Here is a 27918-nt window from a genome sequence, read left to right as displayed (position 1 = left end):
AGCATCGACAGCTCACGCACAGAAAGGTTTGTACTTGTACCACCTAACAAGCATTCAAGTAGTCTGTGTAGGTTCTCATTCATCCAGGTCATCGTAGATCGAAGCGAAGTAAAATCTGGTCAACTGGACGTAAGTTTAGCTTATCTTCCCTCCTCCTGGAGCTCTCCTCCTTTCTGTAAAATCCTCTTCCAGGTCCAGAAAGGAGGAGAGCTCCAGGAGGAGGGAAGATGAAGAAGGCAGGAGAAAAAACATAGTGATCCCCTATGTGGCAGGGGTTTCTGAGAAATTAAGGAGAATCTATAACAAGCACCGCATCCCTGTGTCTTTTCAACCAGACGAGAGGTGAAACGTCTTCAAGATAAACTCACGTCCAGTTGACCAAGCATTCAAGTACTTGTTTGTTATCCTACAATGTTTGTAGTGAGCATTGTGCTCCAACGAGAGAAGACATTTGATCATCTCTTTATAGAAAGTGTATGATAAATGTATACTAAATAAGGAAATCAGAATCTGAATACTTTATCCATCCCCAAGAGAAAATCTGTTTGTAACGGTGCTCCACTCAACATCAACAAACAGGGAATGAAAGAGAACAAACTAAAGAATTTCCGAGTAGCACTTGAAAGCAGCACTTTACAGGGCGGTTAAGATCCGGCCACAACATGGTGCCTACGCCAGTGGTTCGACACGCGTCTGGTTAATATGTAATTCCTAAAGCCCTAATATACATGATTGTTTCTACAATAAATCCAATAGAGACTACAAATGTAGCCTCATATTCCGTCACTTATCAACTGCTTTTATAATAATTACGGGCACATAATTGTTGAGGTGCGAAGATTATTCCATGACAATAAAAAAACAGGCTAATCTTTACCCATTAATTTTTTTTTCAAACTTCTCTGGTAGTTCATGAATAAGAGTCCAAAATTGAAAATAAAATATACTGCATTAAACCAATGGGTGTGCCAATATCTGAATATTTCTGAGATTAATGTAAGAAACTTAATTCTAAAACTACCTGCATAAACTGCTCACACACACACACACCTGTGTTTATGTATAGTTTATTCACACAAGACACACAGACCACACAGACTAAAACTTTCACAGTGAAAGCCTGGACATCTTGGTTTATTTATTCTGATAAAGAACAGAGGTAGACATGAGTTTTGCATTTTAAAAAAAAAAAATAATAATCTGAATGCACAAAACTCCACATAGCATATCAACACTATTTACAAATCAATTCTTTCATCGAAACATGTCAAATTGAAAATGCCCAACATGTCACAACAAGTCTCCATTCGTAGTGCTTAAAAAAGTATTTCCTGTGCCGCGATTGTTGAGCCCTGAGGTTTACAAGTGTTTCTGGAAATGTGCCTCACTTCCTCTCAAATTGTCTAATTTCATGGGGGACTTTGAGGTGTCATTTTTACTTTCCCTGAAACGCAGCATTTAAAAAAAAAAAGGTCTGCTGTTAGTAACCTCACCCAATGAGGTTACTTGAGCCGGGGTTCAAGGGGGCAGGGTTTACTTCGTAGGCTTGAGTACTCGCTTCGAACGTGCTGCTCACTCCAATGCAGCAGCACCAAGAGTCCCGGCACCCCTTCTCCCTAGTCCCATCTTTCGCTGCTGTGCTCTGACGGGGCTGACGCTGGTCCTCCAGGGCACTGCCATGACTCTGTGTTAGCGGGCAAAACGTTCAGACTGGTCAGGACCTCCTGCGCTGACTTTCCCAGCATGCCTTGCATGTCACAGACAAAGCGGTAGACATAGCGTTTGCCTGCCGTCTTGTGGATGATGTTCTTGTGGTAGTAGTAGCGAAGGCCACGGCTCAGCTTCTCGTAGTTCATCTTGGGTTTGTTCTTGCACTGGCCCCAGCGCTTGGCAACCTGAGGCGAATGAACACGGACAGTTTCAGGTGAGGCTCAGTGAGTGGAGGGGAGAGAGGACTGGTTATTCTGAAGTCTAAACCTATGTGATTTGGTTCAGGATGGATGTGATTTAAGAAATACTGCAAGCATGAACAAATGAGCTTTGAGCCAACTGCATTTAGCTTTTTCCACTGCTGTAGCACTTATATGCCACTCTATAATGCAGGAGGAGCCAGCCACGTTTATTTAGCTCCAGGCTAATGGCCACCAACGTCAAACAACAGTACAAAATCTCCAAGAAAACGTTCATTCTCAAACTCTTTAATGCATAATTCAGTATAATCCCTCTCTTCTTGAGCCAGTTCGTTGTTAATCAAACGCAAGCGTTCCTGGATCAATGACCGTACAGCTGCATCAGTGGATTATACTGGACGATGTGCTTGGCAGTTTGTAAACGGACATTTTTGGGACAGTTTGTTTGCCCTTTGTTGCTGACTGAGAGTGTTGCTATCAGCTTCCAGCTAAATATGCGTGGCAGGCTCTCCCTGCACTCCGGAGTCACAAAGATGTGATGCAGCAGTTAAAGAAACATCTCTGTGCGCTCAGGGCACAGTCCTTGGGTGTCGTCTCACTCTAGATGAAGTATTTTGAGGGAGAATTTGACCGTTTGTCCAACTTTCCAAGAGTGATAAACTAATAAGTGACTCGGGGGGGGGGGGGGGGCCTAAATCAATCGATGTAAAGGCCCTCCATGTCGCGTGTGGCAGGCGTGTCCTCACCTCTGTGGGGTCTGACATCTTAAACTCCCAGCCGTCGCCCGTCCAGGAGATGAAGGTATGGCAGGCCGAGTCCAGCAGCAGCTCCAGTAAAAACTGCCACAACTGAATTGGCCCTGAACCTGAATGAAGAAGAACGGAGCGACAGATACTGTTAAAGGTGGTGCAGCCCGCTTTTGGCACATGGAACAGTGAGAGGCGGGCAAAGAGTTCAAACAATGGAACAACACAAGGAATCTGGAAACTGTCTCTGACTCCTGTCATTTATTGAGATTTAAATTAAAAGTTCAAAGAGGGAACATTAATTTAAAAGTACCTCAAGTATGCCACCTTAAAACAATGTTTGTTCGAAATCTAATCTTTGATCTTTATCATGCAACTGATCACATGGACTTATGGGTCGGAACCAAGATGGGTGCAGAGGAACAACGTGCAGGCTGAAAAACAACCATACACTGCACGTGGCATTTATCTACAGTAAGTAGGATTTGGCAGTTTAAAATTTATTTTTTTAAAAAGCCCACATCATGAGAAATGAAGTTCTCACCTGGATAAGCTGACATGCCCGTCATCTGGCTCTCCCTCTCGGGCCTCTGCATGTGTGCGTTTTTGCGTTTGACCACACGGGGGCAGTACTGCTCTGAGAATTGAGGACTGGGGTTTGAGGGGCAGGTGGCCGGAGACGGGTGTGGCAGGGGGGCAGTAAAGGTAGGAGAAGGATATTCAGGCCAAAAGGAAGAGGATTGTCTTTGTCCGTCAGAGTCATAGAGTTCAGTCGAGTGACACGAGTAGTTCTGGTCAGTCTCGCCTGGAACAAAGAAGAATTACTCACTACGCTGCAAAATTATACCCCTGGGAGAGTGGTCTTTTTTTTAAGCAGTAGGTGAATGGTCTTACTTTGTAACGTGTTTGATCCTCTTCCAGTAAGGAAGGGGCTGTGGCTGCCCTCCACGGCCGGGCTGAACTGACCGTTCTGGGGCACTAGGCTCTGGTATGTCTGAGCAGGTTCCTGGTATCCTGTTTGTGCCTGGTCCACCATTAGCCCGTCTGCTAATACACAACAGAGTAAGTTATGAAGAGAAACTCCTACAATGGTCTTCTGCGTACAATCCCAGGGTCCAAGACTCACCATGTGGATATGAAGCCCACCAGTTGAAGTCCTGGTATGAGTCCAGGTTGAAGAGTCCGCTGTCACTGGCGTTTACTGAGCAACAACAAGAGGCGAAAAATGTGAGATGAACCCCCCCCCAAAAACACCAACAAGGCGCGACTTGTGTTAGCAACCACATCGGTACGCTGACTGTGAGGCTTCACCTTTGGGCGGCTCCTGGTAGCAGCTGTCTCCTGGGTACTGCTGCTGTGTGGAGGCCTTGCTGTCTAACAGAAAAGACAGGTCTTCACCAGGGCAGTCTGGAGGTTCAACAGTGCAGACAGACGCAGTCAGGATGTGAAGGTGGAGCCACACTTGATGCTCTTAAAGGACCGTGACAGTCACTTGTGTCTCTGATACCTCACAATCATGGTTAACTCTTTTCAAAGCGCGTTTTCCGATTGATTTTCATATCAGCCGGGCCGACGCTGGTCACTACTTGGTTCTGTATTCAAAATTTAGGAGAAGAGACTTCAAATTTGCTTGAAGTAGTAATTTATCACATTATGCACGTCAGTATCAAGTACATAAAGGTGGGCTACTGGATCAGGAACATCAGAATACAAGAGCAGAAGAAGAAATACATCATGGTGCATCTCTAGTTCAGTAACTGGCTCAGATTGATTATATTTAGAGTATATTTTGTTGTACTAGTACAGTGGTACATACATGAAGTTGGGGAATAAGGAGTTCAATCAATACAGGATTTTTTATTTCTCAAATTGACTTTGGCTACTGCAAGCCATCATGAGCATTTCTCTTCAGATATGACATCAACACACTGGCAGGTTATCAGCAGATACTGACCTTATCATATTAGAAATAACTGGGATTTATCTCAGCCTGGTATTAAATATGCGATTAAAGGCTTTTCTAATGTTCTGATTATGAAGGAAAAAAAAATTTTTTTTTTTAAAGAGTTTGTACAAATGTGAGTAAATGTGAGTTTTTCTTTTACATATATTTCTACGGATCCCACAGACATCGGTAAATGTCAGCTAGCAACAAAAATCCGTTGTAAAATATCAGCATACTGGATGTTGGCGTTAATCCCACACGGTGCATCCCAAGACGAGACCGAGGATTAACAGTTTTCCTCGTCACCGTTTGGATGTCGTTGAATCTCAGTTGCCCCGTTCTGTTGAACTGACTCAGTAATGCAGTGACGTGAATTCCAGTGAGGTAAATTGTATCGTAGTCCCGTAGATGTACTGATTTATCATCGACGGGTGGTCACCGTATCCTGATTCTATTGTTATTGCGGCTAACATATTGTGATTGTATCGTGAGTTACTCTTTGACTCCCCCCCCCCCACCCACATTTGCAACAAAAGCCACTTCACATGAGTTTTAATTTCCTTTCCAGTGAGACTTTCTGACGGTAGAACCTGCGTGAGATCACCTAAAACCACATTCCTCAAAAAGAAAGAAGAAAAGCTTAACGATGACAAACTGTAAAAGCAGCCTCCTACAGTATTTAAAGTCTCCACAGGTTCATTTTCAGGATACACTGAAGTAAATCTGAAACCACAGCTACCTGGGAGGTAGAACGTGCTACCATGTCCACTGTTACTGATGAGGCCCTTTAAGTGGGAGGTCCAGCTCAACAAGAAGTGTCATTAAGGGAGGAAAGATGGTGAATTAGCAGAATTATTATCAGAACAGTGGATGTTGACACAAGAAAAAGCCATTTGTTTACTGTCGAATCAGCAGCAGGCACTCAAGCCCACCTAAGGGTTTTACAGCTCAATGGATGGAGGCAGCACGGAGGAAACTATGGAGGGAGGAGGAGGAAACACCAGTGGAGGGAGTGTGACAGGGTAGTGATGGAGGGATGGGGAGGGGGGGCCCTCTAAATCTGTTGGAGAAGGAAGTCTGGAGGAAAGGATTAGGGGAGAGGGGAGTGCGACATGGTGAGTATCTTTAACCTGACGCCCTGTTTCTCCCTGCCTACATCAGCCCATTCAGCAGCCCCCTGGAATCCTGACGCAGACGCCTGGTTGGGGCTGCAGCCGCTGGTGTCAAGGTCTCATTGAGAAGCTCTGACAGATGTGATGATACGGGCCGCGAAAAATATTTCCTCTGGCCTTCAGCTGCTCAGGTTCAGAGGAAACAGACTGCATAAACAATTCATCCTCCTATGTGTTCTGAGGGCTAAAAGCTTGAGGCATCGGCGGGCGGGTCAGCCCAGCCATGTTGTCTTTTGTGGCCGGACAACATTAACCTGTCCATCCTGCAGGAACTCACACACTCTATTTGTTTTTCTTCTTTTTATACCCCACACAAAAAGGTGGGTGCTATTCATTCAGATGAAGTAGTACAGAAGAAGTTATGCATGTGGCAATACTTCCAGAGTTCAAGTAATAATAATAATTTAAAAAAAAGAAGACTTAAACTCACCATAAGATGCAAAGTCGAAGCCTGCTGGCACTTCCTGTGTCGTGAAGTCCTCTGTGTAATATCCACTCTGGCAAACCTCCATCTGTGTCAATGAACAGTACAATTTAGTTCACTGATGAGCATGAAACGAAAAAGAAACATGAATATTCACATTATCCTTGAAAAAAATCCATTTCCGGTCAAACAAACGTTCTTTATTAGCGATTTTAAGAGGAAGTGCAGCCTGGAGCTGTGATGAATGACTCCTCCGGCTCATTGAACACCATCCTACCTTCACTTTGCCGTCCTTGCTGTCTGTGCTTCTGTCTCCAGGTTTGATGGCTGTGTCCCAGTACATCTCTGTCGCTTTCTTTCTTTCTCTCTCTCTCTCTTAAAGTGAGTCGCTCCTTCCAACATTCGCTGGACGGACGGACGTCAGAGTGGCTGGTCCGCGGCCGGACCGAGCCCGTTATAAAGAACAGCAGCAGCAGGTGGGAGGGGCCGGAGTCGTGACCGGCGCGAAAGGTCTGGTTAATTGGGCGTGACGTCACACGCACCCGCAGATCAAGCGGCCGAGCGTCCATTCATAAAATGCCGTCACTCAATCGCACCGTGCAGGCATCGACACCACAACCGGAGCTCACGCTCCCAAACAAAGAACAAGGGAGGAATAAAGACTTGAGCTCAGCAAAAGTGACTGTTCAATCAAGCCTGAGTCTTAACATCAGGACAGTTTGAACATCTCGAACTGTACAAACATCTACTTTTTGCTTATTAATCAACAGACCCAAAAACCCCCACCTTCATCAGACCAAATCACCTCCAACAACTACTTGATTAATCGATATTCCGGGAGCAGTAAAATGAATCTGATGGCTGAAGAACTTCCTCAGTCAGACGTGACTACGGTTTCTTACTACTTTGATGATGTGGGGTTTTTTTCCCATATTTTTTTGTTGAGCCAAAACGTTTATATTTATCGCGGCCGCCTTCAACCACTTAATCACATCGATTGGAATATCAAATATCAAATATCAAATCCACGGTCCGGCGTCTCCCCTCGGCTGACCAGTCAAAGGCGCTGCTGCTGACATAAACAGACGGAATGATTGGGTTTGTGCAGTGAGTGAGGATGAATCACGGGAAACGTAGAGGGGTTTAATCCTACGAATAAAAGGGAGCAGGCGGACCGGTGGTGCTTTTTTTATCGGTCATTTATCCGATCCTCTGGAACTCAGCGAGCGGATGGAGCGCGGCCTTTGGAAATCAGAGCTCGGTTTCTAATGAGGTGGGAGGAAGAGACGAAGGAAAAGAAAATACCACCAAAAAAAATCATTTAAAAAAGAAAAAAAAAAACAACCTCTGTATCTTTAGAAAGCATTTGACAAAACAATGGCCCGTAAAAACACACACACGCACAAACAAGTGCTCGATGAAGAAAGTCTGAAATCACTGCGTGAGTGGCTGCAGCAGATAAGGCCGAGCCCGGGGCCTTGTATAAACAAACACCGCTGCTATTCTCCTCCAGCAGGGAGGGAACACACACACACACACACACACACACACATCTGGAAAAGTGGAGACGGGTGAAATCGTGCGCGTCGATGGGAGCCCAGAGTCGTGATTGGGAGCCCCACCTCGACACAAGGACACACAACCGGGATAAAGTTACACAACAGCAGAGGTGATTAACAACCGTCTGCAGTAAAACGATCAGCCCTGGAATTCACGCTGTCATTGGCGGGAGACACGAGTTTGAAAAACCTTTTTAAATTCGCCTCATATTTTCTGTTGTGAACCGACAGTTCAAATCTGGGAGGCTAACGATGTTAAGAATTACAAAACAAAACGAGGGAGCCACTTTGTAAAGTTTTAAGAATCATTTTCACATTCTTTGGAAGCAGATATTTTGTGTGTGTAGCACTACTTTTACTCACTTATACCCCCTGTGGTAGTATGGCTCCAACCTAACAGCCAAAACGCTACATTTGAATCAAGATTTCAGTCTAAATGTTCGACTGACCTGAACTTGTAAGTCTCGTTTGAAGTTGTTTTATGGCAGGATTTTAGCCTTCAAAACCAAATGAAGGGATCTTTTCTACTTTTACTCACTGGGTTGCCTGCTGAGTTTGTGCAGCCCCTAAGTTGGTGAAGCCAAAGGACGCCATGTTCGTCCTTTTAATGGGGATTTTCTACACCATCAATGGTGCATCAACCGAGGAGCTCTTTCAAACCTTTTTTGTTGAAAGTAATTTTATTTACAAAGGTTCGGGTCACGTCTCCTTAACAACTACTTATTAAGTCCCGATAACAAATGAGGCATGTTTTTTTTTTTTTTTCAAAAAATAGGATTCCTCTACTCATTTTAGAGGCCCCTGAGGCTGAAACGATGCAACTCCTCAGACTCTCAGGCCTTCCACAGCCACCATTCCTACAGACGAGTCGGGCAGATTCACGTCTGAATTAAACGCCATCTGGTTTTCCGGTGAATCAATCCCTCCTTTCTTTATCTCACAAAGAATTACGGAATTTAGGGAGCCCTTTCCAACGTCCTATTGAGGTAATCGCATCGATGACGAACGTCTTCCTGGAGGCCAACCGGTAGCTACTGGATGTTTGAGGCTTGCGCCAGTTTTTGTATCTGAAATAAACACCTGCCGATTATGTAACAACCACTTCATGAAGGCAAAACAACAAGGCTCCTTTAAGTTGGTTGGAATCAGGATGTACACTGGAGAGAAAAAACAAAACAAAACAAAAACTTGCCAGTGCTCTCTAGTGGACGTTACAGTGCTGATACATCTGCAAAAAAAACAAACAAAAAACAACAAAAACAAAAACAAACCACTGGAGTTTCTCTATAATCAGAGTATCAACAAACACGCACATTATCCAAGTGTACTGAGCTTTAAATCTGGAACAAAGCAAAAGAAACGTCTCCTCCGCCTCACACACGGTTTATCAGTTGAAGATGTGACAGCACAAATGGAAGGGGACATACAGGCTGAGGTTCTTTGGTGCCTCACAGCTGCTGGTTTGATGCCAGTGACACTGACTAGAAACGTATCGCCATTTTTTTCTTTTCTTGTGGTCATGATCGATATTCTAGCCTCTGGTGTTGAGACTGCAGCGAGATATAACGTGATAAACGTGCATCATGGCGGCCTGCGCGTTACAGACGACGCAACGGCAGGGACATGTCAGATTGGAAAGGCGGACGATATCCAAAATGGCGTCACACCAGCTAAAGCAGCTCTCTGATGATGTCACAGCAGCTACAGCGTGTCTCTGATGATGTCACAGCAGCTACAGGATGTCTCTGATGATGTCACAGCAGCTACTTTCATAGTGTTGATGAAACCATGCGTACTGTGCTCAGTAAAAGTGTAGAACTTTGCAATTATTGTCATGACTTGGGACAGGAATATGGAATTAAATAGTTTTGATACAATCCGTGCATTGAGTTTTCAAACTAATGTGACGTACTTTGGTCCACAAGAGGACTCGGGGTCCTGATAGGCTGGGTATTTGTACCAGAAAAGGTCTCAAATTGTGGCCTACACACGACACCAAACAGCACTGATTCAATCCAACCCGACAAGACAAAAATATAAACTGAGTTGAGACAATCAATGTGATGTAAAACTGAAGTTCTCCGAAGGATCAGCGTGCTGGATTTATGTGAAATAATCAAGGCGCAGGTCGCCGCACCGGTCCCACTTTGGGGGCTCAAGCAGCCGCTTCTCCCGTGGGTTCAGACGCTCCTACACACACACCGGAGTCTGCATTGTTTTTCCTCCCGAGCACTAAGCGCTCAGAAGTAATTTCAGCGGTTTCATCGACTGAGTTCACTTCCCAATTCGGAGCGAGAGAGAGAGAGAGCGAGCGAGAGAGAGCGAGAGAGAGAGAGAGGACGAAAAAAAAAAAAACCCTTGCCATCCGGTTATGGTCTGTGCGCAAAAAAATGTTGCAGTGGTTTGCGTCTTATAAAGCCAATGCACCCCTGCATGAATTGAAGCGAGATTAGAAGGCTAAAATAAGCAAAAATATAGACAAAATCGAGTAAATGACAAAGACTACAAGGCTGCTGCGATGGACTGTACAATAAAGGTAGGTGTTCGACGCGATTTTAACCTGCTGCCGGCGGTGAAAATGACAGGCGGCCACCCACACCAGCGCGGAGTGAGAGAGCTCCCCACTCTTTCCTTCTTGTACAAAATTTCCTCTTCCTTCCCGTTCGTGGTTGTATGTCGGCTCTATAATAACACAACTAACCACTACATCTTTACACTCGGATAAAAAAAACTCTAATTGCTGTCAGCTTATAAGAGGATTTCCGAACGAACGCGGACTTTTGGTTTTTTTTCTTCCTTTTTCTCCCCTCACCCGATTAATTCGAACTCATCGGAGCAGCAAAACAAGACAGAAAAAGACAGACAGAGAGAAGAGGGAAATAAGTCAACATTTTAGACGGAACTCTCTCCCCCCCACCTCCCTAAAAAAAAAAAAAAGAAAGAAAGATTTTGTCTTGAATGAAGAATCAATCAAGTGATGCAGGACTTGATTCTTGCGCACAAGGCAGGTGTCCCTGAAGGCGCCATGGACCAACTTGGATACTCGGAGAGACATTTTCAAAAGCAGACGGATCCATTTCCATCAAATGACTGGTACTGTCCAATTATTACTACTATTACTACTTCTACTACAGCACCCGTTTATCTGATGGTGGCCCAAACCGGCGATTGTCGTTCTAGAAATGACACCTAAAGGCCTCCACGTCAGGATTTCGTTATTAAACCTAGAATTAAAACGGCTGTTTATCGTCACGTAATGAAGGAAAGTGTGTGAGACCCACTTCTAAACCCCGGCTCTGCTTTTTTTTTTTTATTTTGAAAACGAAAATGCACCATACCAACACAGGGCCTGAAGGTTTTTATTATTATTGCAATAAATGTTCTTGCAACTTCCTGAATAATTTCTCGTCATTTCGACGCAACATGAAACCGACATCCCTAATTTGTTAAAAACGACAAATGTGTGAGATTCCAACCCCCAAAAAAGCCTTAAGACAAAAAAATGCTTTTTTGATTTTGATTTTTTTTTAAAAAAGTGGGCCTTAGAAACAAAGTTGAATCCATATTTGACTCATTTTTTTGTTTAAAAAAATATCTGGATGCATTTCGATCGCCACATTCGATCGAGTTTTCTTAAATATTAAATTAATCGGGGGGGGGGGGTGCCACATACTGAAACGAAAGTGGTTCTTCTGATCGTTAAAAGATTCAATTTAAGTTTATAGAAACATGTTTGCGTTCAAGTACAATCACGTGTCACGTTTTTTTTTTTTTTTTTTTACTGGTTAAGCACAAATGATGACAAAGTTGTTCTCTTCACTTGCAGTAGATTGTGTGTTTGAGGTTATTTTTGTATGATTTATTGCTGCAAACTGGAGCACTTGTCAGGTGTCGTTATCAGAACCCAGCAGGCTTCCTGTTTAAAACCTCAGACTCTTCCGCTCCCTGGACTAGAAAAAAGAAAGAAAAAAAAAAAAAGTCAAATGGGCCATGAAGGGAGAGGACGGACAGACCGAGGCGTTGAACTGTTTTCTCTCGACTGTGTCACACGGACCGAGAGGTGGAGGAGGACCGGGCCGGACCGGGCGTGTGCCTGCGGCCCCCAGTGCTCCACGGTTCCTGGTTGTTTGTGTGCCGGAGAGCGCAGCTGCTTCGGCCTTAACTTTTACTTCTGCTTTCTTCCTGGCCTCAGACATGGCGGCTCACAACCTGGTCTCTGGCTTAGTCAGGCAGCGGTGAAAAGCCTCTTAGTATTAAGACTCAGCCACTAAACGTTGAGGTAAATGTACTTGGGAGTATTTGCAAAGGGAAGTTTACTTTTACCTCACTACATTTATTTGAATCCATCAGTAATTCTTAATATATATATTTATATTTATTTATAATGGAAAATACGGTAAAATCTGATGAGTTGAACAGTCAGAGTGGCGTACCTGGAAGGTACTGCACTTCAACGTGACCTTTAGAGGTCAGTGAACTGAACTGGGACACACAAACATCAGGTAGAATGTGTACATTTGCTTTCGATGTTTAATCAATTCAATACACTTTTTTTAATTTTACAACAGTAGAATTCTGATGAGACAATAAGACATCAACTTTTTTTTATCCTACAAGAGTACATTTTTGTTTGGGTACTTCTACTTTTATCCGAGTAAAGGAACTGTATACTTGTTCCACCTCTATCTCAATATCACCGAAAACCATTTAATGTTAACCTTCCTGAAGTTTCTAGAGGCAACTTGTAGAAGAAGCAAATAAAGAGTTACATTTACATCATTAAATGTGATCAAAAAAAGAATAGGTTTCAATTCAACGAGATTTTATTTCAAATACAGTCGCAAAAATGTAGCTCCCCTAACGTATGTCCTCTTAAATCCAAAAGTTTTGTCTGCAAACGTAAAAGTTGGGCAGAAACTGCACATCTTCCGAAACTGGCTTCAGCTAACTTTTGGCCAAAACTTGGAAATTTCCAACAAGGATGCTGAGGTGCAGGGAATTCAGCGCAGCTAGTATCCCTCCTCCTGCAGATGATTGGTGGTTCTCGCGCGGTGTTTGCGTTTAAGTCACGTCGCATTCACTTTGAGAACTTTAAGACTGTTTGTACTCTCAGATTTCCTTCCAGTCCTTGTCCTTTTGATGACTTCCTGATATAAAAGTTGTCAGAGCTCATCGAAGGTCTCCTGAAGCTTCCTGACTAAAATGCACTTGTAAACATTCAGTCCATTCATGGAAGTCCGAACTTTTCTTTGCCAACTTAAAAGTTCTGTTTACAGATCTAACAGTTGTGATTGCTGTTGAGTTGAGACTTTGGGCTCAGCAAGAAAATCTGGCAAAAAAAAAAACAAAACTTGTCCAAATATAAAGTAACAATTCCATATGAGACTTTTTTTATTTTTTTAGAACAGCTCATATTCATCCGTCTGCTAATGAGAAGAATCTGAGTTGCTGAATCACAAGTAGTCAGTCGAGGAATTAGACTATTAATCCCGCCGTCCACGTTCACTGACTGGGGAGATGGATGATGAAAACGAGGGATACGTGTTGGTTCATGTTTCACTCATGCTAATATGCTAATATGTCCTACTTGCTTTGTGTCCTAGCTGATGTGTATTGATGTTGATAGTACGAGACATGTTTACATGATTTTCTTCAAGTAAGTCAAGTTCTTCTTTCCTTCCAAACCATTTGGAAAAGCCCATAAAGAATATATTTACTGCAAAGAACAAAATCAATATAAATCAATTGGATCAATATAAATATCAGCTACTGGACTGATTTTCGATTTATTTTTAAAAATGGCCGATGTCTGCCTACACGGACGACGTGCCGTGTGCGTCTCTTAACGCAACTGCTCATGAAGTGGAGCCAGCGCACAAATTCTCACGGACAATACAGCCAGGGAGAGACGTGTAGCCTGTTTGTCAGTGGGAAGATATCGAAAGACTTAAAAGACATCCACTGTCACCGCCCAAACACATCCAGTTAGGAGTCAGCGTTGCGCTGAAAGATGTAAGACGCGTTTCTATTGGCTGGCCTCGTGCTACAGCGGTGACACCGGCTAGTCTTTTTAGCGTTAGTCACACCCACGAGACACAGTCCAAAAGATCTGGATTCACAAAAGACATCCTGACTTATAGGCAAACCCCCTTTAGACTGCAGTGTCAACAACCTCCAACCTGCTGGACAGCAACAGATCACGCACGCAGTAACCGAGTGCAACTCTGCAACCTGGCTGCAACAATATCATTCTAAGAAATTTTTTCTGCCGAGTTGCTCGGGTGGCACACGGCAAGTTGTATTTGCAGCTCTACTTTGAAACATCAGAAAATAGTGTAGATTGCAGTATTTACTGTACTGCATTGTAGTGTTATTAAATTGCATCCTGACTAATATGCAGTTATCGGGATACGCATCTGAAGGTCCTTGACGAAGCCCAGCCCTATTATCAGCATGTGACTACACTGAAAGCTCTTGGTTTGGGAAAGACTGCATGATGCAACTTTACTTCTAGCCATGTCAAAGTTTCCGTGCAGTCCGCCATATTTGTGCTCTCAATATACACGAGAAAAGCTCGAAATGTTCTGAGACGAAACGCAATCAGAATAAACATCATGCCACTGAGGAACAAGGCAGCTTCTGGACGGTCATATTTTTAAAAGCTGTTTTGTGTCACTAAGTAAATGACAGTTCTATGAAAAACATTGAACAGGAAGTCAGTTGTGGCGTTAGTGGTGAGGCCGCATTTTAGCGTATTTGTATCAGTGTGCAGAGGACAGAGGGAGGAGGAGAGAGAGAGAGCAGTCGTCTGCGTTTGTGGTTGTGAAAGCATGAGCTTGTCACTGAATTTACTTAAAGCTGATGGGTGGCTGCGAGTCACGATCGTATCAACACTCAAGTACAAGAGGAAAAAAACTATTTAGCTTCAACTTATCTCACAACTTCACCCAAGAATTTTGCTGTGGGCAGCCAGTTTTGTCCCGCTGTCAGGGTTCTGTTTCACTTCTGCACTGAGTCGAGTGTGTCTGCACCCAACACACTGTGAGAGGAAGACTGGGGGGAAAGAGGACGACAACAGAAGTAGAGCAAAGAAAAATCAGCTGAACTAGAAAAGAGGGAGTGCTTTCAAACAATTCAAAGATTCAGGAATTAAAGGCTTGCTTAACACTCAGATGCAGAGTGTATTTTTAAACAGTTGAAATGGGGTTTAAAAAAAGAAAAGAAAAGAAAAAAGAAGTCCCATTTCACCCCAGCCTTGCCAAAAATCACAATATACAAAGTAGATCGAGGAAAGCAAACAGGAAAACTTTTAAAGTTTTATATAAACGGTTTAATTGGAAAGCGTGCGTGCATACATGCATATTAAATAATCTAGGCTGCAAAATCATCCTATCCTAAAGCTACGAATCATCTAGAAGCTGCGTTTAGTCACAACGTAAACTTCTGGCACCAAAAAGATTGTGAAGCAGGAAAATATCTGATCAAGTGGTTAAATTGAACTTCTTTCTTTGCGATCGGCCCACGTCTATACTTCTAACATTTAAAAATGCATTTTACAGGGTTTTTTTTTTTGTTTTAATCTTGGGTGAATTATGTCAGGTAGTGAAAGCAAAATATAGTATTTTATGACTGAAACGGTTTGCCGGGGCTCACTTTGGCAAATGGGCGTATGCATCACACAGGAGGGAAGTCTACAGATGGCAGCAGGTCGCTGAAATCACAAATTTCGGTATCTGTAGTTTCAAGGAAATACCCGTGTACTTTGCTTTATGAAGTACTTATACAATACCCAGCCAACAATCGAGCTAAAAAAAAACCCCAAAACATGTGAAGTCGGCACTTGGAACTTAAATCAAGACTCTTCTTCGTGTCCAAAGACTTGGTCCCCCTCTCCTCCCTTGCCCACGGGCTTTACCGTTGTTTTGCAACTCTAAAATGACCCACATTTTAAAACCGTGCCCCCCCCCCATCCACCATCCACCATTTCCTCTCCCTCAGCTTGTGCCAAAAGGTTCTCCTGCACATGGCGGCCAGGTTTCCTGTAGGCCACTGAAAAAGCACGCTGCTGACGTACATGGCTCAAAGACAATGCTCAGCTCCTCTAAACAAACACGCACTTGCACCCACTTAGACTCCTGTCATCGCACTGCGCATGCACACACTTAATTTGAGCTGCAGACAGAACAACAGCTCCAGCGCTCGGCCTCTGTGTGCGTGGGAAGTGCCATCTCGTGTTGGCACTTACTTCAGGCTTTGCCGTAGGTGCTGAACACAGGAAGACAGACTCGCATCTCGATTAGACTCCACCTTGAGAGAACACCCCCCCAGACCAAAATCCTAACGAAAAAATAAAACTGTGGTTAAGCTGGCTGATGTTTTGGAAGATTAGACAGCAGAGCAGTTTATACCTTGACAATTTTTCTGAACACTTTACTCATGAATGTTCTTTGGTGTTTCAGTCACAGGGGAATACTGCTGAGTTTGAAGTATCTGAATATGCAGTTTTTGTGGCAGTAACAACGGACAGCAGCAGACTTGCATCTTAGCAAACTTAGAAATTCCTCAGGGGGAGGAAAGTGTGTGTGTGTATGTGGGGGGGGGGGGGGGGGGACCTAAAGCGAATTAATTTGATCAGTGGTTGTGCTAAAGAGGAATAAAAGACAAGAAAATACTAATGAAATATCATAGGACAACTGTATACAGCCTGTCCACCATTCCCTGTGTTCCTCCCATTGATTAATAGTAATTCGACAGATTAATTTTTAATGCATTTTTAAATTCAGTCTTTAAGTCAATGCATCTTTTTCAGTCACTTATTTCATGGAGATTAATATTCCTGCAAATGTCTACCATTGCTCCGATTTTGGAGGGAGTTTTCCTTCTTTATTACAGCGATACTTCATTCAAAAAAAGTGAAATTTGTCTTTCAGTTCCACACTGACGGGCATTTTGAACTCGCAAAGACTTTTTTTAGTCCCCTGCATAAATACTTGAGACCAGATGTCAGATGAATAACAGCAAAACTAGTCAAGATATCTGTTCACAAAGTCCCCAAACACATCGTGAAATATAATCCACGCCTTCTTTAACCAGCCGTATGCTCAATAATCCATAAAAACACTTTGATTAAACTAGAATACTACAGATCCACCATAGAATAACTACTAATGATTTGTTGTCATTGGTGGCTGGCCTCTGTTAGCTTCTAGGTAAAATTATGTGGCTGCTGTTCTCTGAATGCCGGGGGGGGGGGTTCAAATATTTTTCTGATTTCTTGATTTAGGAAAACTCACAAAATTAACATGAAAGCATTTGTAAACAGAATTACTTAAAAGATACTTGACATGTAACACCGTGACTTCAATACTGAGAAAAAAAAAAGGTTTAAAAGCAGTCAAATTTATGTTTTGCTGGTTTGTAGAATAAACGTGGGAATGGTGAGTCGCTTGAAGGGGACTGCAATTTTTAGGGGAAGTATCTCTTCCAGGTTGAAGTCATTAAAAACCACTTTTTCATTCTAAAACCTGTTCTTTTAGCTACGGTAGTTTTGCTTCTGCTCATGTTTGCTGAAGCATTGCAGGTGGAATAAACTTGAGTGAGCCAGTGAGAAAAACAGCGTTTCCACAGGTTATGACAGACACTGACCCCCGTGGCTCTGTTGGACAGGAAGCGCTGTCCGTGGTGAGTGAGGATCAGCCCATATTCGAGCCGCCCTACTCTGCAACCCCTACCATGCACATGAAAACGGAGATGACGTCGCCCGGGGGATATGGCCACGCCTCCAAGCAGAGTCCCGAGCCCACCGAGCCTGAGTGGATGGCAACAGCGGCGCAAAACCCTGGGAAAAGAAGCGAGCACGTCAACGGAACAAGGTGAGTCAGGACAGGCCGCGGCCACAGGGGAGCGCAGGTTCCCGGACCATCATCTGACGCAGGTTTTGTCACAGTTGCGGGTTTTCCCCGACAATACAACCATTTACAGGGTCATAAATACCAAAATGAAACCACATCATTATAAACCATCTCAGCCAGGTGATTACGCTTGAAATCCAAACATGGAAATTTGGATGTTTTTACTTTAAAATAGTTATTTTTAATTAGTTGCTATTAAAATGATTGATGTCTGCAATGTAAAAATAACATCTAATAGTCCTTAAATTACATTTGTCATCAAGGTGATTAACAAATTCTTAATTGATTAGTTCCTTTATTTTATCCATTTCAGGAAAGGCACATCTCGTCCAGACAAAGCTCTTAGAAAGTAATCTGAGGAGGACCAGCAAAAATCAACTAATTACAAACCTAACAATCCTAGAAGTTTTGAGGTCCAGCACAAATGAGTTAAAAATATTTGAGTCTTTCACCTTCCCCCTGCTCAATAATATCAATCTTATACAATCTAGATGTGTTTATCTTTCATCCCTGATGCATTTTAGTTTAAAAAAAAAAAAATTCTAAAAGACAAATTAAAACTTGAATGTATTATTGTATTAAATGTATGGCCTCTCACTCTTCTTCAGTTTGAACCGATACAAAAACTGCGGCTGCTCCAGATCAAGTGATCTAATCATCAAACTCTACTGCCACTCATTTTCATCTCATTACAAGCTGTTCAATACACTTAAAAGTTTCAATCCAAATAAATACATTTAAAAATGTACTCATATGCTCAGTACTTCTCAAACACTTGGATTTGAGTTCAAAACCTCTATAACCATAAGAGTTCAGTGGGACCCTGCATGTGTGTTTGAACCCAGGTTGCTTGGCCAGCACATACTTGTAGTGCTATTGTCCTCTACTCCAGTAATGATTCTCTCTCCTGTCTGTCATAGCCGGGAGTCCCCAGTGGACTGCAGTGTCACCAAGCGCTCCAGGCACATGAGCAGCGACGGCGTCCCCATGCCGTACCAGGCCGCATATCCGGAGTCTCGTATGAGCCCCCAGACTGCCACCCCACCCAGCAGCACCACAGAGGAGAAGAGGGTCATCGTACCAGCAGGTGAGCAGGCTCCCTCACGTGAACCGGCGCTCAGCCTCCATCCTCAAGACCGTCCCCATCACAAGACAGTTTCCCAACATCTGCTGCACGCTGGGTTTGTGCAATATCAATAACCAGGAGCGGCTCAGCTTGCGTGCGCATGTGCCTGTGCGCATCTAATCCTTCTTCCCTAAAAACTACTCCTCCCTAGTGCCCCAGACAAACAATAGCAGTGTGTTACTGGTGTTGTGCTTTTTTTTTTTTTTAAACTGGGTGTAAATTTTACACTCTGGGCAGCAACTTTAACGAGGGAACGAGTAGGAGTAGAAGTGTGACGAGCTTCTTTGTAATTTTAAATCATCCATTTCAACACAACTCATGAGCTAGACCAAAAAAAGAATAAAAATCGGTGGCTACATTACATGTTTTGATTAAATGCATTTCCAGCATGTTCAAGTCTTTGCTCTTTCTCCGGTCCGCCACGATACGGTCATGCTTTCCTTTACATCCCAGAAGACCTAAAAAAATAACATGAATGCTATGTGCTTAATTAACAAGCATCATGTGTGAGTCCAAAGCCTAATTTAGCTTATTAGTCGGAGTGAACGGTTGCAAATGTACCTACAGACGGTCTTCCACTATCCATACACTTTCAAATGTGCCGCAGTGTTGAAGGGAAAGGCTCATTTCCTCATTAAAAATAAACTCAGAAACTCACTTGACTACATCAATATTGTTTACCAAAAACTACACAGTCCAGGTGACCAAGACTTTTGCATTTAAATTTTTTTTTTTACTCTTGAAACAGTCATTTGTGGCTCATTTACAAAAAGATTTCAGCTGAGAGGCAAAGATGCAGTACATTAGGAAGTCCTGATACACAAACCAAGTTACTTTGTGTTTTTCCCTGAGATTTGTTGGTGAAAAAGGCTGCCGTTCTTGTCCCTTCAAACTGAGCACTAATATTGTTCATTTAAATCGGAACCTGAACCGGAGGAATGAGTCTTGGCGTTGTGGAGCTGCTCTGTAATTGTACTGCCTTGTACTTTACAAAAACTTGTTGAACGATCGTCCCAACTTCAGTGACAGCTCGTTGGCATCTGCTCCAGCTGAGCACAGTGGATTTCTATTTCTCGTCACAGAGGAAAATCAATTCTTCATTAGCCGTCATTGTTATGACTCACTGGTCAAATATTTGATGTAGTCGTCATGGCAGCGATCTGATGTGTTGATCTCGAGAGACTTGAGGTATGAGCATTTTTGAAGAGTGTGTTAAACTTTTCAGTGAATCAATTTCTGGAAATGTCCGACGTTCAACAGCAGATTATATATATGTGTGTGTGTGTGTGAGTGTGTGTGAGAGAGAGAGAGAGGTGTAGCTACTGTTTTTTTTCACTCAGCCCTCTGTGGAATCAAGCGAGATTTCCAAATGAGTCACCAGAACTCAGTTATTCTGCCTTATAATTGACGGATATTGCATCACAGTAGCATGTGTTAACCAAGGACAATCAGGACGCGAGGGTGTGGTGGCCTCTCCTCTGTTCAAGTCCGAGGCTCCTGCCTAATATTACAGGCAGTTCAAAAAGCACCGTCATTGTTTGCCACTGGAAATGAGTGTACCTTCCTGAACCAGACGAGTGATATTTTGGGACTGAACGGAGACATCAGAATCAATTTTTTTGAGACAAAATATGTCTATATTTAGACTGAAAAATACACGGGCATAGAATATGACACAATATCCAATATAAGTGTGCATACTGTCCACATTTGTAGTAACAAGCAGCATCTGAGAGTAGATATCAATGGTGGTGGATTTGGACTGAAGTACTCAATGTCTGTAGTTAATTATGTTGAAGAAAATTAATATTTACATGGGAGAAACTAGAAATGCCATTGGAGATGATGACTGACTTTTAGGATTTGATTTTTATTTTATTTTTTTAAATTTTGGTCCACTAATTTAACTGTCTTGTGTTGTCCACATTTTGAAAATTAATTGTTAGCAGCACAAAACCTGGTGAAGTTTAGACTTTTTTCAAGGATAAATCCGTTGTTAAGCAGTAGAAAGTACAGCTCCCTATTATTGAAGTAGTCAAGGTAGAAGGTCCAAACCTTCCATAACATAAAATTGATGAAAAATTGTAATTATGGTGATTTCTATTTGACATCTAAAAGTGAGGACCATTAGAACGTTACAATAACCTAAATTAGAACGTTTGACTATCTATACACGCCATAAAAAAAGTGTTTCATTAATGACAGGATTCATTTCAAGAAGTGGAAAGAAGATAAAGAGGCAACAACTGAATGAGAGAAACTCGCACTCTTTGTTCTGCAAACAAGATGGTTGAAATGTGCATTTAAATGTAACAACTTGGGCAAACAAAATCTGGCTTTTAATATTTCTCAGAATTGTCGAAAAGCCACCCAACGGCACATTACAAAAATCAACACTAAAATCGCAAGTATCTCAACTTGTGTGCCGTCATTCAGCAGTTTCGTGCCCAACAAAGAAGTCACGTTTGTCCAAGAGTACATAGAGTGTTTGCTGTGGAAATTCAATACATAAAATCTAAATAACTCAAGAGTCAAATGCATACACTTCTCCTGTTTCTCCTCACTGCAACCTCTTCTTTGTATGGATATTTTGTCATCAAGAAATCTAAAGAAAAACAGCTAAGAGTTTGACTTTCAGCCCCAAAAAAAGGGAACACTTTGAAAATTTAAACATGTCCTCCATGATTGATGCATGATTTAATGCAACATCATGTGAATATTTCACCCTAAATGTTTCCCCCGCCACACACCAAAACACCAGAGTCAGAGATGGAAGTACGAGGCCCAAGACCAAAGGCAAAGATAAATCAGACAACCTGCAGCCCCTCAAATTACAATAAACTTGGAACAAACTACCGTCAGCCATTAGACCGGCGCTCTTAAAATGGTGACATATCCTCCCCACATCGATACGCTGACTATGATACACCTGTGTCTTGTAATCACCTCTTGAGGGAGCAGAGGCCACTCTTGCCACTGAAGAGTAACGGCAAAAGTTAATTTGGTTCTTCTAACGATCTTTTCCCCCTGATCCTCGATATCCGACTCTCCTCCCTCTCATGCCAGATCCTGAGGTTTGGACACAGGACCACGTGCGGCAGTGGCTGGACTGGGCCATCAAGGAGTACGTCCTGGAGGAGGTGGATGTCATGCTCTTCCAGGCGCTGGACGGCAAAGCGCTATGCAAGATGTCCAAAGAAGACATGATGCGCCTCACATCAGCCTACAACGCAGACATCCTGCTCTCGCACCTCAATTACCTCAGACAGAGTAAGAGTCCCTGAAATGTCCCTCCAGCTGATGACACTCTCAAGTCAGGACCACATCTTTAGACCTACACTAGTAAAAACTACTGCTTAATTTAGAAGACTACTGATTTCCTTCTCCATTGTTTATGACTATATTTTGATCTATTTTAGTCAAAATATGCAGGGGTGGCATGTTAATGCTCTGTTTTTTGTCTTCTAAGTATTTAGCCTTGAAAAAAAAAATACATTTTTGCTCTTAATTAATTATTTTCAATCAACAGAATACCGTCTGTACACAGCTTCAAACATAAAATCACCAAAGTCAGTCTTTGTGTACAACATAATACGCTCTCTCATTTTTGATTGATATTATCTGCGATGAATGCTGAGGTTGATAATCAATACACGTCACATTACACGATTTTACGGTTTGTGACTGACTCACAGCAACATTCAGCTGCTGATGAAGAGAATCGTATCCAGCTGTGTTCGGTCAGCAACAATTGTCCTCTGGAGAGAACCATTACGACATAAGGGGTTTTGAAAGAATGACATGAGACATCTTACAATATAACTTCATCCGATGCAAGATTGCGATCGGTGTCATCACAAATGAGTCAACACCTCTTTAGCTTTTACTGACATTCTCTGACTCGTCAGGACACTCATTCCTCCCACATATTTGTCAGTTGTCCCTTTTAAGGGATTGACTCTTTACTGTTTGGCTTCTACTACAGGTAGCCCTACATTCTCCTACTCCACAACTCCTACCAACAACACACCGCCGCAACAACAACCCCGACTACAGGTGAAAGCAGGTGAGAACCCGCCCCCTCCCTTGTCTCCTCCTCAGTGAAGGCGTGTCGCATTAAATCAAACTGTAGCATCACCTGTGTTTACCTGATCAAACACTGCCTGCACATTTACTCTGTCGGTAGCAGCACAAGATTGTTAGCTACTGCTCATATGCTAATCACAAGCGGGCGTCATATTTGGTTTGCGTTTACTTGTTTGTATAGACGCATCAGAATACGTCAACTATACAATTTCAAATGGACTGCAGACCCTGGTATCAAACACATTATGATGAAACTTTGGACTACCTTCAGTTAAAGACCCAGAAACCTCGGCTGTGCATCTTACGAGGAATTGGGTCAACAGGAATACATCATTGCAGCGGGTTCGGTTGTTTCACACAAGAGATTTCTCCATTTCTGATTTTGTCTTACTTGCTGGGTTCGAGTGGATGGGTTCGCTCTGAAAACCATAAGAGCCAAGCACTTATCACTTGATGCATGTCCCAGTCGGATTATGACGAAGGACTGCTCAAGTGTTTGCTTGTGTTTTGGAGTCATGTCATATCTGATCGAAGCCCGGGGTTCGTGTAGATGTAGATTTGACAAGTCAACTTGAACTGAAAAGGAACTAAGAAAGGTTTTAATCTCAACACTTCGACACTGAATTCAGTCATGGTTGGTTACGTTTTCAAAGGGTTTAAATTATAAAAGTAGACAGCACTTCTTTTTGCATCCATGCTATAAATATTCCCCATTTAGATAGGTGATGTGGAAGAGAAATATGGAACAGAGGCCTCATGGAGAACTTATCTTTGACTTCAAACACTGTATTTGAAAACTCAGTGAGCACTTTTTCTTTGTGCGAGTCAAACTTTCATAATTCAAGTTTATCGCGAAGTTGTGAGGTACTTGAATGATTTAGAGACTTAAAAACAATGTGTTGAGTTCAGAACCGTGTTAAAGTTTGAGTTGAAGAAAGGCTCCAACACTGGCTTCTATTGATGAGTCCAAAACTCAACAGCCAGTTTCAGACAGGAAACAGCTGCACCGGCGTAGGAAATGGGGGGTATGGGTACCACTCCTGAGACACAACTCACAATCTTGTGACGACAGGGGTGGCCTGAACAAAAGAAGGCTCACCCAAGAAACGGAGGGTCATCTTCAGACCTCCCATGTCTGCCCTCTTATCTTCTAGGTCTCCATTGGCTGACTTCCTTCCCATTAGAGCTTGACTATCCACTTCAAAGACGTTTCATACCACAAGTTTGTCAAAGTCTCATTCCCTGTTTGCGTTTGTGTGCAGAGAGCAGTTTCGATGAGATCAGCCGTCGGAGCAGCTGGCCTGCAAACACCATGACTGCAGTGCCAAAAGGTATGACAATAAATACAGAAAATAATGGCCATGACCCCTTTTTAAGAGGATAACAAGGACTGGTTTAACGAGGTCTCTTCAAATTAAAACAGCTGACGATGACGCATAATTTTCTTCCTCATTTGAAGGTTCCCCCATGGAGCACCAACACAACACAAGAGTCACAGAGCCTGCTCCCAGAATTGTCCAAGGTGTGTAGACCATTCATACCAAACATCCAACATTATTCTTAAACTCAATTGGGCCCCCCTTTGGTAAGAGTCCCAGCTGAGTCGTCTTGAGCAGATCTCTCAGAACTTTGGTCAACTGGATTCGGACAGCTTATCCCATTCTTCCCAACAGATCTTTTCCTGTCCCGTATGATTGGAATGGAAGTGTCTGAACTGCCATCTTCAAGTCTCTCTATGAATTCCTAATTTGTGGCATTTGGCTGCTCCACTCATGGATAGTCAAAAAGCCTTTCAGCCATTGTTGAGCCAAAAGGTGAAAGTCAACCTGGTTTTCCTTGTGGACTCTTGTATTTGGCTAACCCTCAACAACCCCCCCACCCCCACCCTGCTGAGAAGCACTTTCACAGCATGATGTTGTTAGTTCGGTGCCTGGAGTTTGCAAGACTTTGAGCTTTGAGTCCTGTCTTAGCAGAATCTCAAAGAGAACTATTATCAGGCCTTTTATTCGTGAGAGGTTTCTGTTTAGCCACTGCCAGAGAATTCTTAGAACGACAGCTGGGTCCTCGGCCAACTCTCTAACCGAAGCTGTTCTAGACTGTTTACTTGGGGTTGGCTGTACAGGCAACTTTAGGAGTCCTGGTGCTTCCATTTGACAATTACTGAGGCTGCTGCTCCTGGAATTCAAAGTGGCAGAAATGGTTTATGCCCTTCTATTAGTCTATGCTTTGCTATAGTTAGGAGTTTTTCTTGGACTTTGTGGCTTAGCTTTGGCTTGCAGTTTGACATGTGGGATCTTATCTGTACCATTCTACACTATTTTCAATCAATTCCATTGTCCAGTGGTGGACTCCGGTCTAGTTCGATACATATCTCAAAGATAAATAAAGCAAACAGGATACACCAGTGCTACGCCAGAGGGTTGGAGAACTTATGGAAGCTTCTATTTTCAGTTTTTGATTTCCAATATATTTGGTTTCTGAAAGCATAAGTTTTGATAAGTGGTGGTTTAAGTATTTCACTCCAACAAAATGAGCTCTTGATAAGTTCTAGAACATGAACAAAATTAGAACACCATCCATTCATCTTCTACCACTTATCCTGTTCAGGGCGAAGGGGCTGGAGTCTATCCCAGCAGCCTTCAGGCGAGAGGCGGGGTTCACCCTGGACAGGTCGCCAGTCCATCACGGGGCCAACACATAGAGACAAACAACCATTCACACTCACATTCACACCTACAGTCAATTTAGAGTATCAATCAGCCTCGTCCCCTCTTGAGATCTTCGGTACTCCGGCTTCCCCCCACAGTCCAGAGAGAACCCACGCAGGAACAGGGAGAACATGCAGACTCTACACAGAAAGATCCTGTGCTCCAGTCGGGGCTTGAACCTGGAACCCTCTTGCTGTGAGGCGACAGTGCTGACCACTGCACCACCGTGCCGCCATTAGAACACCACTTTAGTGGAATTTTGGAATATTTAGGCTTGAAAGACAAGCAAAAAGGTACCATCTATGAGCGAGAATATGGATGAACAACAATTGCTTTTTTTCCCTTTTTTTTTTTTTTTTTTTACAGACCCATATCAGACATTAGGGCCCATAAGCAGCCGACTAGCTAACCCAGGTAAGACTGAAAACCACATAAAGATAAATGAATAAGGATGAAACAAATGAGGCCTTTACACTGTCTGCTTTGGCAAACATATGAGGAAAGCAAGAAAGGGCAGGCACATGGGCACTTACTTTCAAAAAATGGTGCTAAATATCAAGCAACACCTGTTGTGTCAGCGTAATTGCATCAGACAAAATCTGGCTTCCCTCTCAAAGTGACTGTTTGCCCTGCTGTTTCCTCACAGAAGGCCAAGCCCTCAGCTCATCCAAGAACCGAACAGGCAAACAAAGTCCATACAAGCTCCCTGACCCCAGCGCTCACAGGCCTGTGGGTAGGTTTCTGCTTCCTCCAAGCCACACAGTGAAAAGGTCACATTTGGTGGAAAAAAATAATGGAGCTGTTTCTCGTTTCTATTAGGAAACAACTCTGTTATCCTAGGTTATACCTATTGATTATCATATGTAAATGTAAAAGACTCAAAATTTCAGATTACATGATCTAAAAAAATTCGACCCTGTCTTGCTTTATGGGAACAAGCAGTGGCATCAGCATCATTTCACTAAACTGGACCCAATCTCTCCTCCCAGGATCGGGGCAGATACAGCTGTGGCAGTTCCTGCTGGAGCTGCTGTCTGACAGCAACAACGCCGGCATCATTACCTGGGAGGGCACCAATGGCGAGTTCAAGATGACCGACCCAGACGAGGTGGCGAAGCGCTGGGGGGAGCGTAAGAGCAAGCCCAACATGAACTACGACAAGCTGAGTCGTGCTCTGCGCTACTACTATGACAAGAACATCATGACTAAAGTGCACGGCAAGCGCTACGCTTACAAATTTGACTTCCAAGGCATATCGCAGACACACCAGAATCACGCAGCTGAAGGAGGGATTGTTAAGTACCAGACTGAGATGCCATACGTCCAGCCCTACCACAGCCATCAGCCCAAAATGAACTTCATGGGTGGCCACCCTCCGCCTATGCCTGTCTCCCCCACCAACTTTTTCCCTCAGTCCACATACTGGAACTCACCCAACAACCCCATCTACACGGGGTCAGCCATGACCAGACATCCCGCCACCCACTCCCACCTGAGCTCATACTACTGAGGACGATGTATGGCCCACTGGGACGAGAGGAATCCAAATGTGTAACAATTCACATGCACGTTTCATCCAGGATGCACGTAAGCTGAACCTTGAAGGTGATATGACGCTACGGTCTGCTGTTATAAAGGGCATTAAGATGCTTTCTTTGTCACATTCATTCTTAAAGATGGACGCAAGAAAACATGAGGGTAAATTCACTCTGATTGACTGATGGAAACATTTGGTATTATACTCTTCCACGAATTTTATGAATATACGGATGCCACATTGTATTTACGGTTATTTTTTAATGGAACCCAAGTGTTTGTTCTTTTTCCACTTGTAAGTACCTTGTTTGATATTAAGTTTTGTAAAGGCAAATTACTGTGCGAGTAGTTTAATGGTTTTCACTTTGTCAGCTGAGATGAGCAGTTATCACATTAAATGAACTGGCGTTTGTAAAAGAAAATTGTACAGATAGTTTGTCATGTAGCAATAAAACCTATACTCATGATGTAAAGCTAATAAATAATAGCCTTAACTAAAGATGGACTCCTGTCACGATCATTTACAGGCTGACTTTAAACTCGCCTTTGGAGCTTTTTTGACAAACTGATTAAAAGGTTTGCACTTTGAGACACTTGAGAACTTTTTTGCTTTCTTTCTGAAACTTGGATGAGAGGAGCAGAATGGTGCAGTCAGAGGCTGCTCATGTAGACGGGGAACAACTATCTCGTCTCTGCCAGAAAACAACATGTTTTAGTGCCAAATAAGCCCAAAATGTGACGTGTTGATTAGAGGTGGCAGTAGTAGCCCCGACTTTATAATTTCTGATTTTGTTT

General features: G+C 43.0%; 2 protein-coding genes across 7 annotated transcripts; one reads left to right on the top strand and one right to left on the bottom strand.

Annotated features, from left to right (window-relative positions):
• Window positions 1-1060: 1060 nt before the first annotated feature.
• On the bottom strand, window positions 1061-6760 carry etsrp (ETS1-related protein). Of its 3 annotated transcripts, none has more exons than XM_086217086.1 (8): window positions 6475-6760; window positions 6204-6285; window positions 3968-4030; window positions 3783-3857; window positions 3551-3703; window positions 3201-3461; window positions 2657-2775; window positions 1061-1895 (listed from the first exon to the last, which is right to left on the bottom strand). In XM_086217086.1, the coding sequence occupies exons 1-8, from the start codon at window positions 6538-6540 to the stop codon at window positions 1617-1619; spliced, it is 1098 nt and encodes a 365-aa protein (XP_086073212.1). In that variant the 5' UTR covers window positions 6541-6760; the 3' UTR covers window positions 1061-1616. The 3 variants fall into 3 exon arrangements, with proteins under 3 accessions (XP_086073212.1, XP_086073210.1, XP_086073211.1); XM_086217084.1 differs by having other exon boundaries at window positions 3968-4063; window positions 6475-6759; XM_086217085.1 differs by having other exon boundaries at window positions 3551-3700; window positions 3968-4063; window positions 6475-6758.
• A 3290-nt stretch (window positions 6761-10050) lies between these two features.
• Window positions 10051-27631, top strand: fli1rs (Fli-1 proto-oncogene, ETS transcription factor-related sequence). 4 transcript variants are annotated; one of them, XM_086217903.1, is made up of 10 exons: window positions 10051-10292; window positions 17423-17628; window positions 18588-18754; window positions 21860-22063; window positions 22779-22859; window positions 24142-24210; window positions 24339-24401; window positions 25954-26001; window positions 26234-26320; window positions 26577-27631. In XM_086217903.1, the coding sequence occupies exons 1-10, from the start codon at window positions 10275-10277 to the stop codon at window positions 27095-27097; spliced, it is 1464 nt and encodes a 487-aa protein (XP_086074029.1). In that variant the 5' UTR covers window positions 10051-10274; the 3' UTR covers window positions 27098-27631. The 4 variants fall into 4 exon arrangements, with proteins under 4 accessions (XP_086074029.1, XP_086074030.1, XP_086074032.1 ...); XM_086217905.1 differs by lacking the exon at window positions 10051-10292 and adding an exon at window positions 10307-10849; XM_086217904.1 differs by lacking the exon at window positions 25954-26001.
• The last annotated feature ends 287 nt before the right edge of the window (window positions 27632-27918 follow it).

The sequence above is a fragment of the Aulostomus chinensis genome, chromosome 11 (genome assembly GCF_037954235.1).
Source record: "Aulostomus chinensis isolate RoL2024-O1b breed Wild chromosome 11, RoL_Achi_v1.0, whole genome shotgun sequence".
NCBI lineage: Eukaryota > Metazoa > Chordata > Actinopteri > Syngnathiformes > Aulostomidae > Aulostomus > Aulostomus chinensis.
This window is presented reverse-complemented; position numbering and strand designations above follow the sequence as displayed.

What these genes read in the sequence shown, in the direction of transcription:
- etsrp (XM_086217084.1), bottom strand. Translation starts at nt 6,540, where the DNA reads ATGTACTGGGACACAGCCATCAAACCTGGAGACAGAAGCACAGACAGC. An exon ending in CTTCGACTTTGCATCTTATG is followed by an intron (nt 4,064 to 6,203) that starts GTGAGTTTAAGT and finishes TTGAACCTCCAG; the next exon opens with ACTGCCCTGGTGAAGACCTG. An exon ending in CTACCAGGAGCCGCCCAAAG is followed by an intron (nt 3,858 to 3,967) that starts GTGAAGCCTCAC and finishes GTTGTTGCTCAG; the next exon opens with TAAACGCCAGTGACAGCGGA.
- fli1rs (XM_086217903.1), top strand. An exon ending in CCGACTACAGGTGAAAGCAG is followed by an intron (nt 22,860 to 24,141) that starts GTGAGAACCCGC and finishes GTTTGTGTGCAG; the next exon opens with AGAGCAGTTTCGATGAGATC. An exon ending in CAGCCGACTAGCTAACCCAG is followed by an intron (nt 26,002 to 26,233) that starts GTAAGACTGAAA and finishes GTTTCCTCACAG; the next exon opens with AAGGCCAAGCCCTCAGCTCA.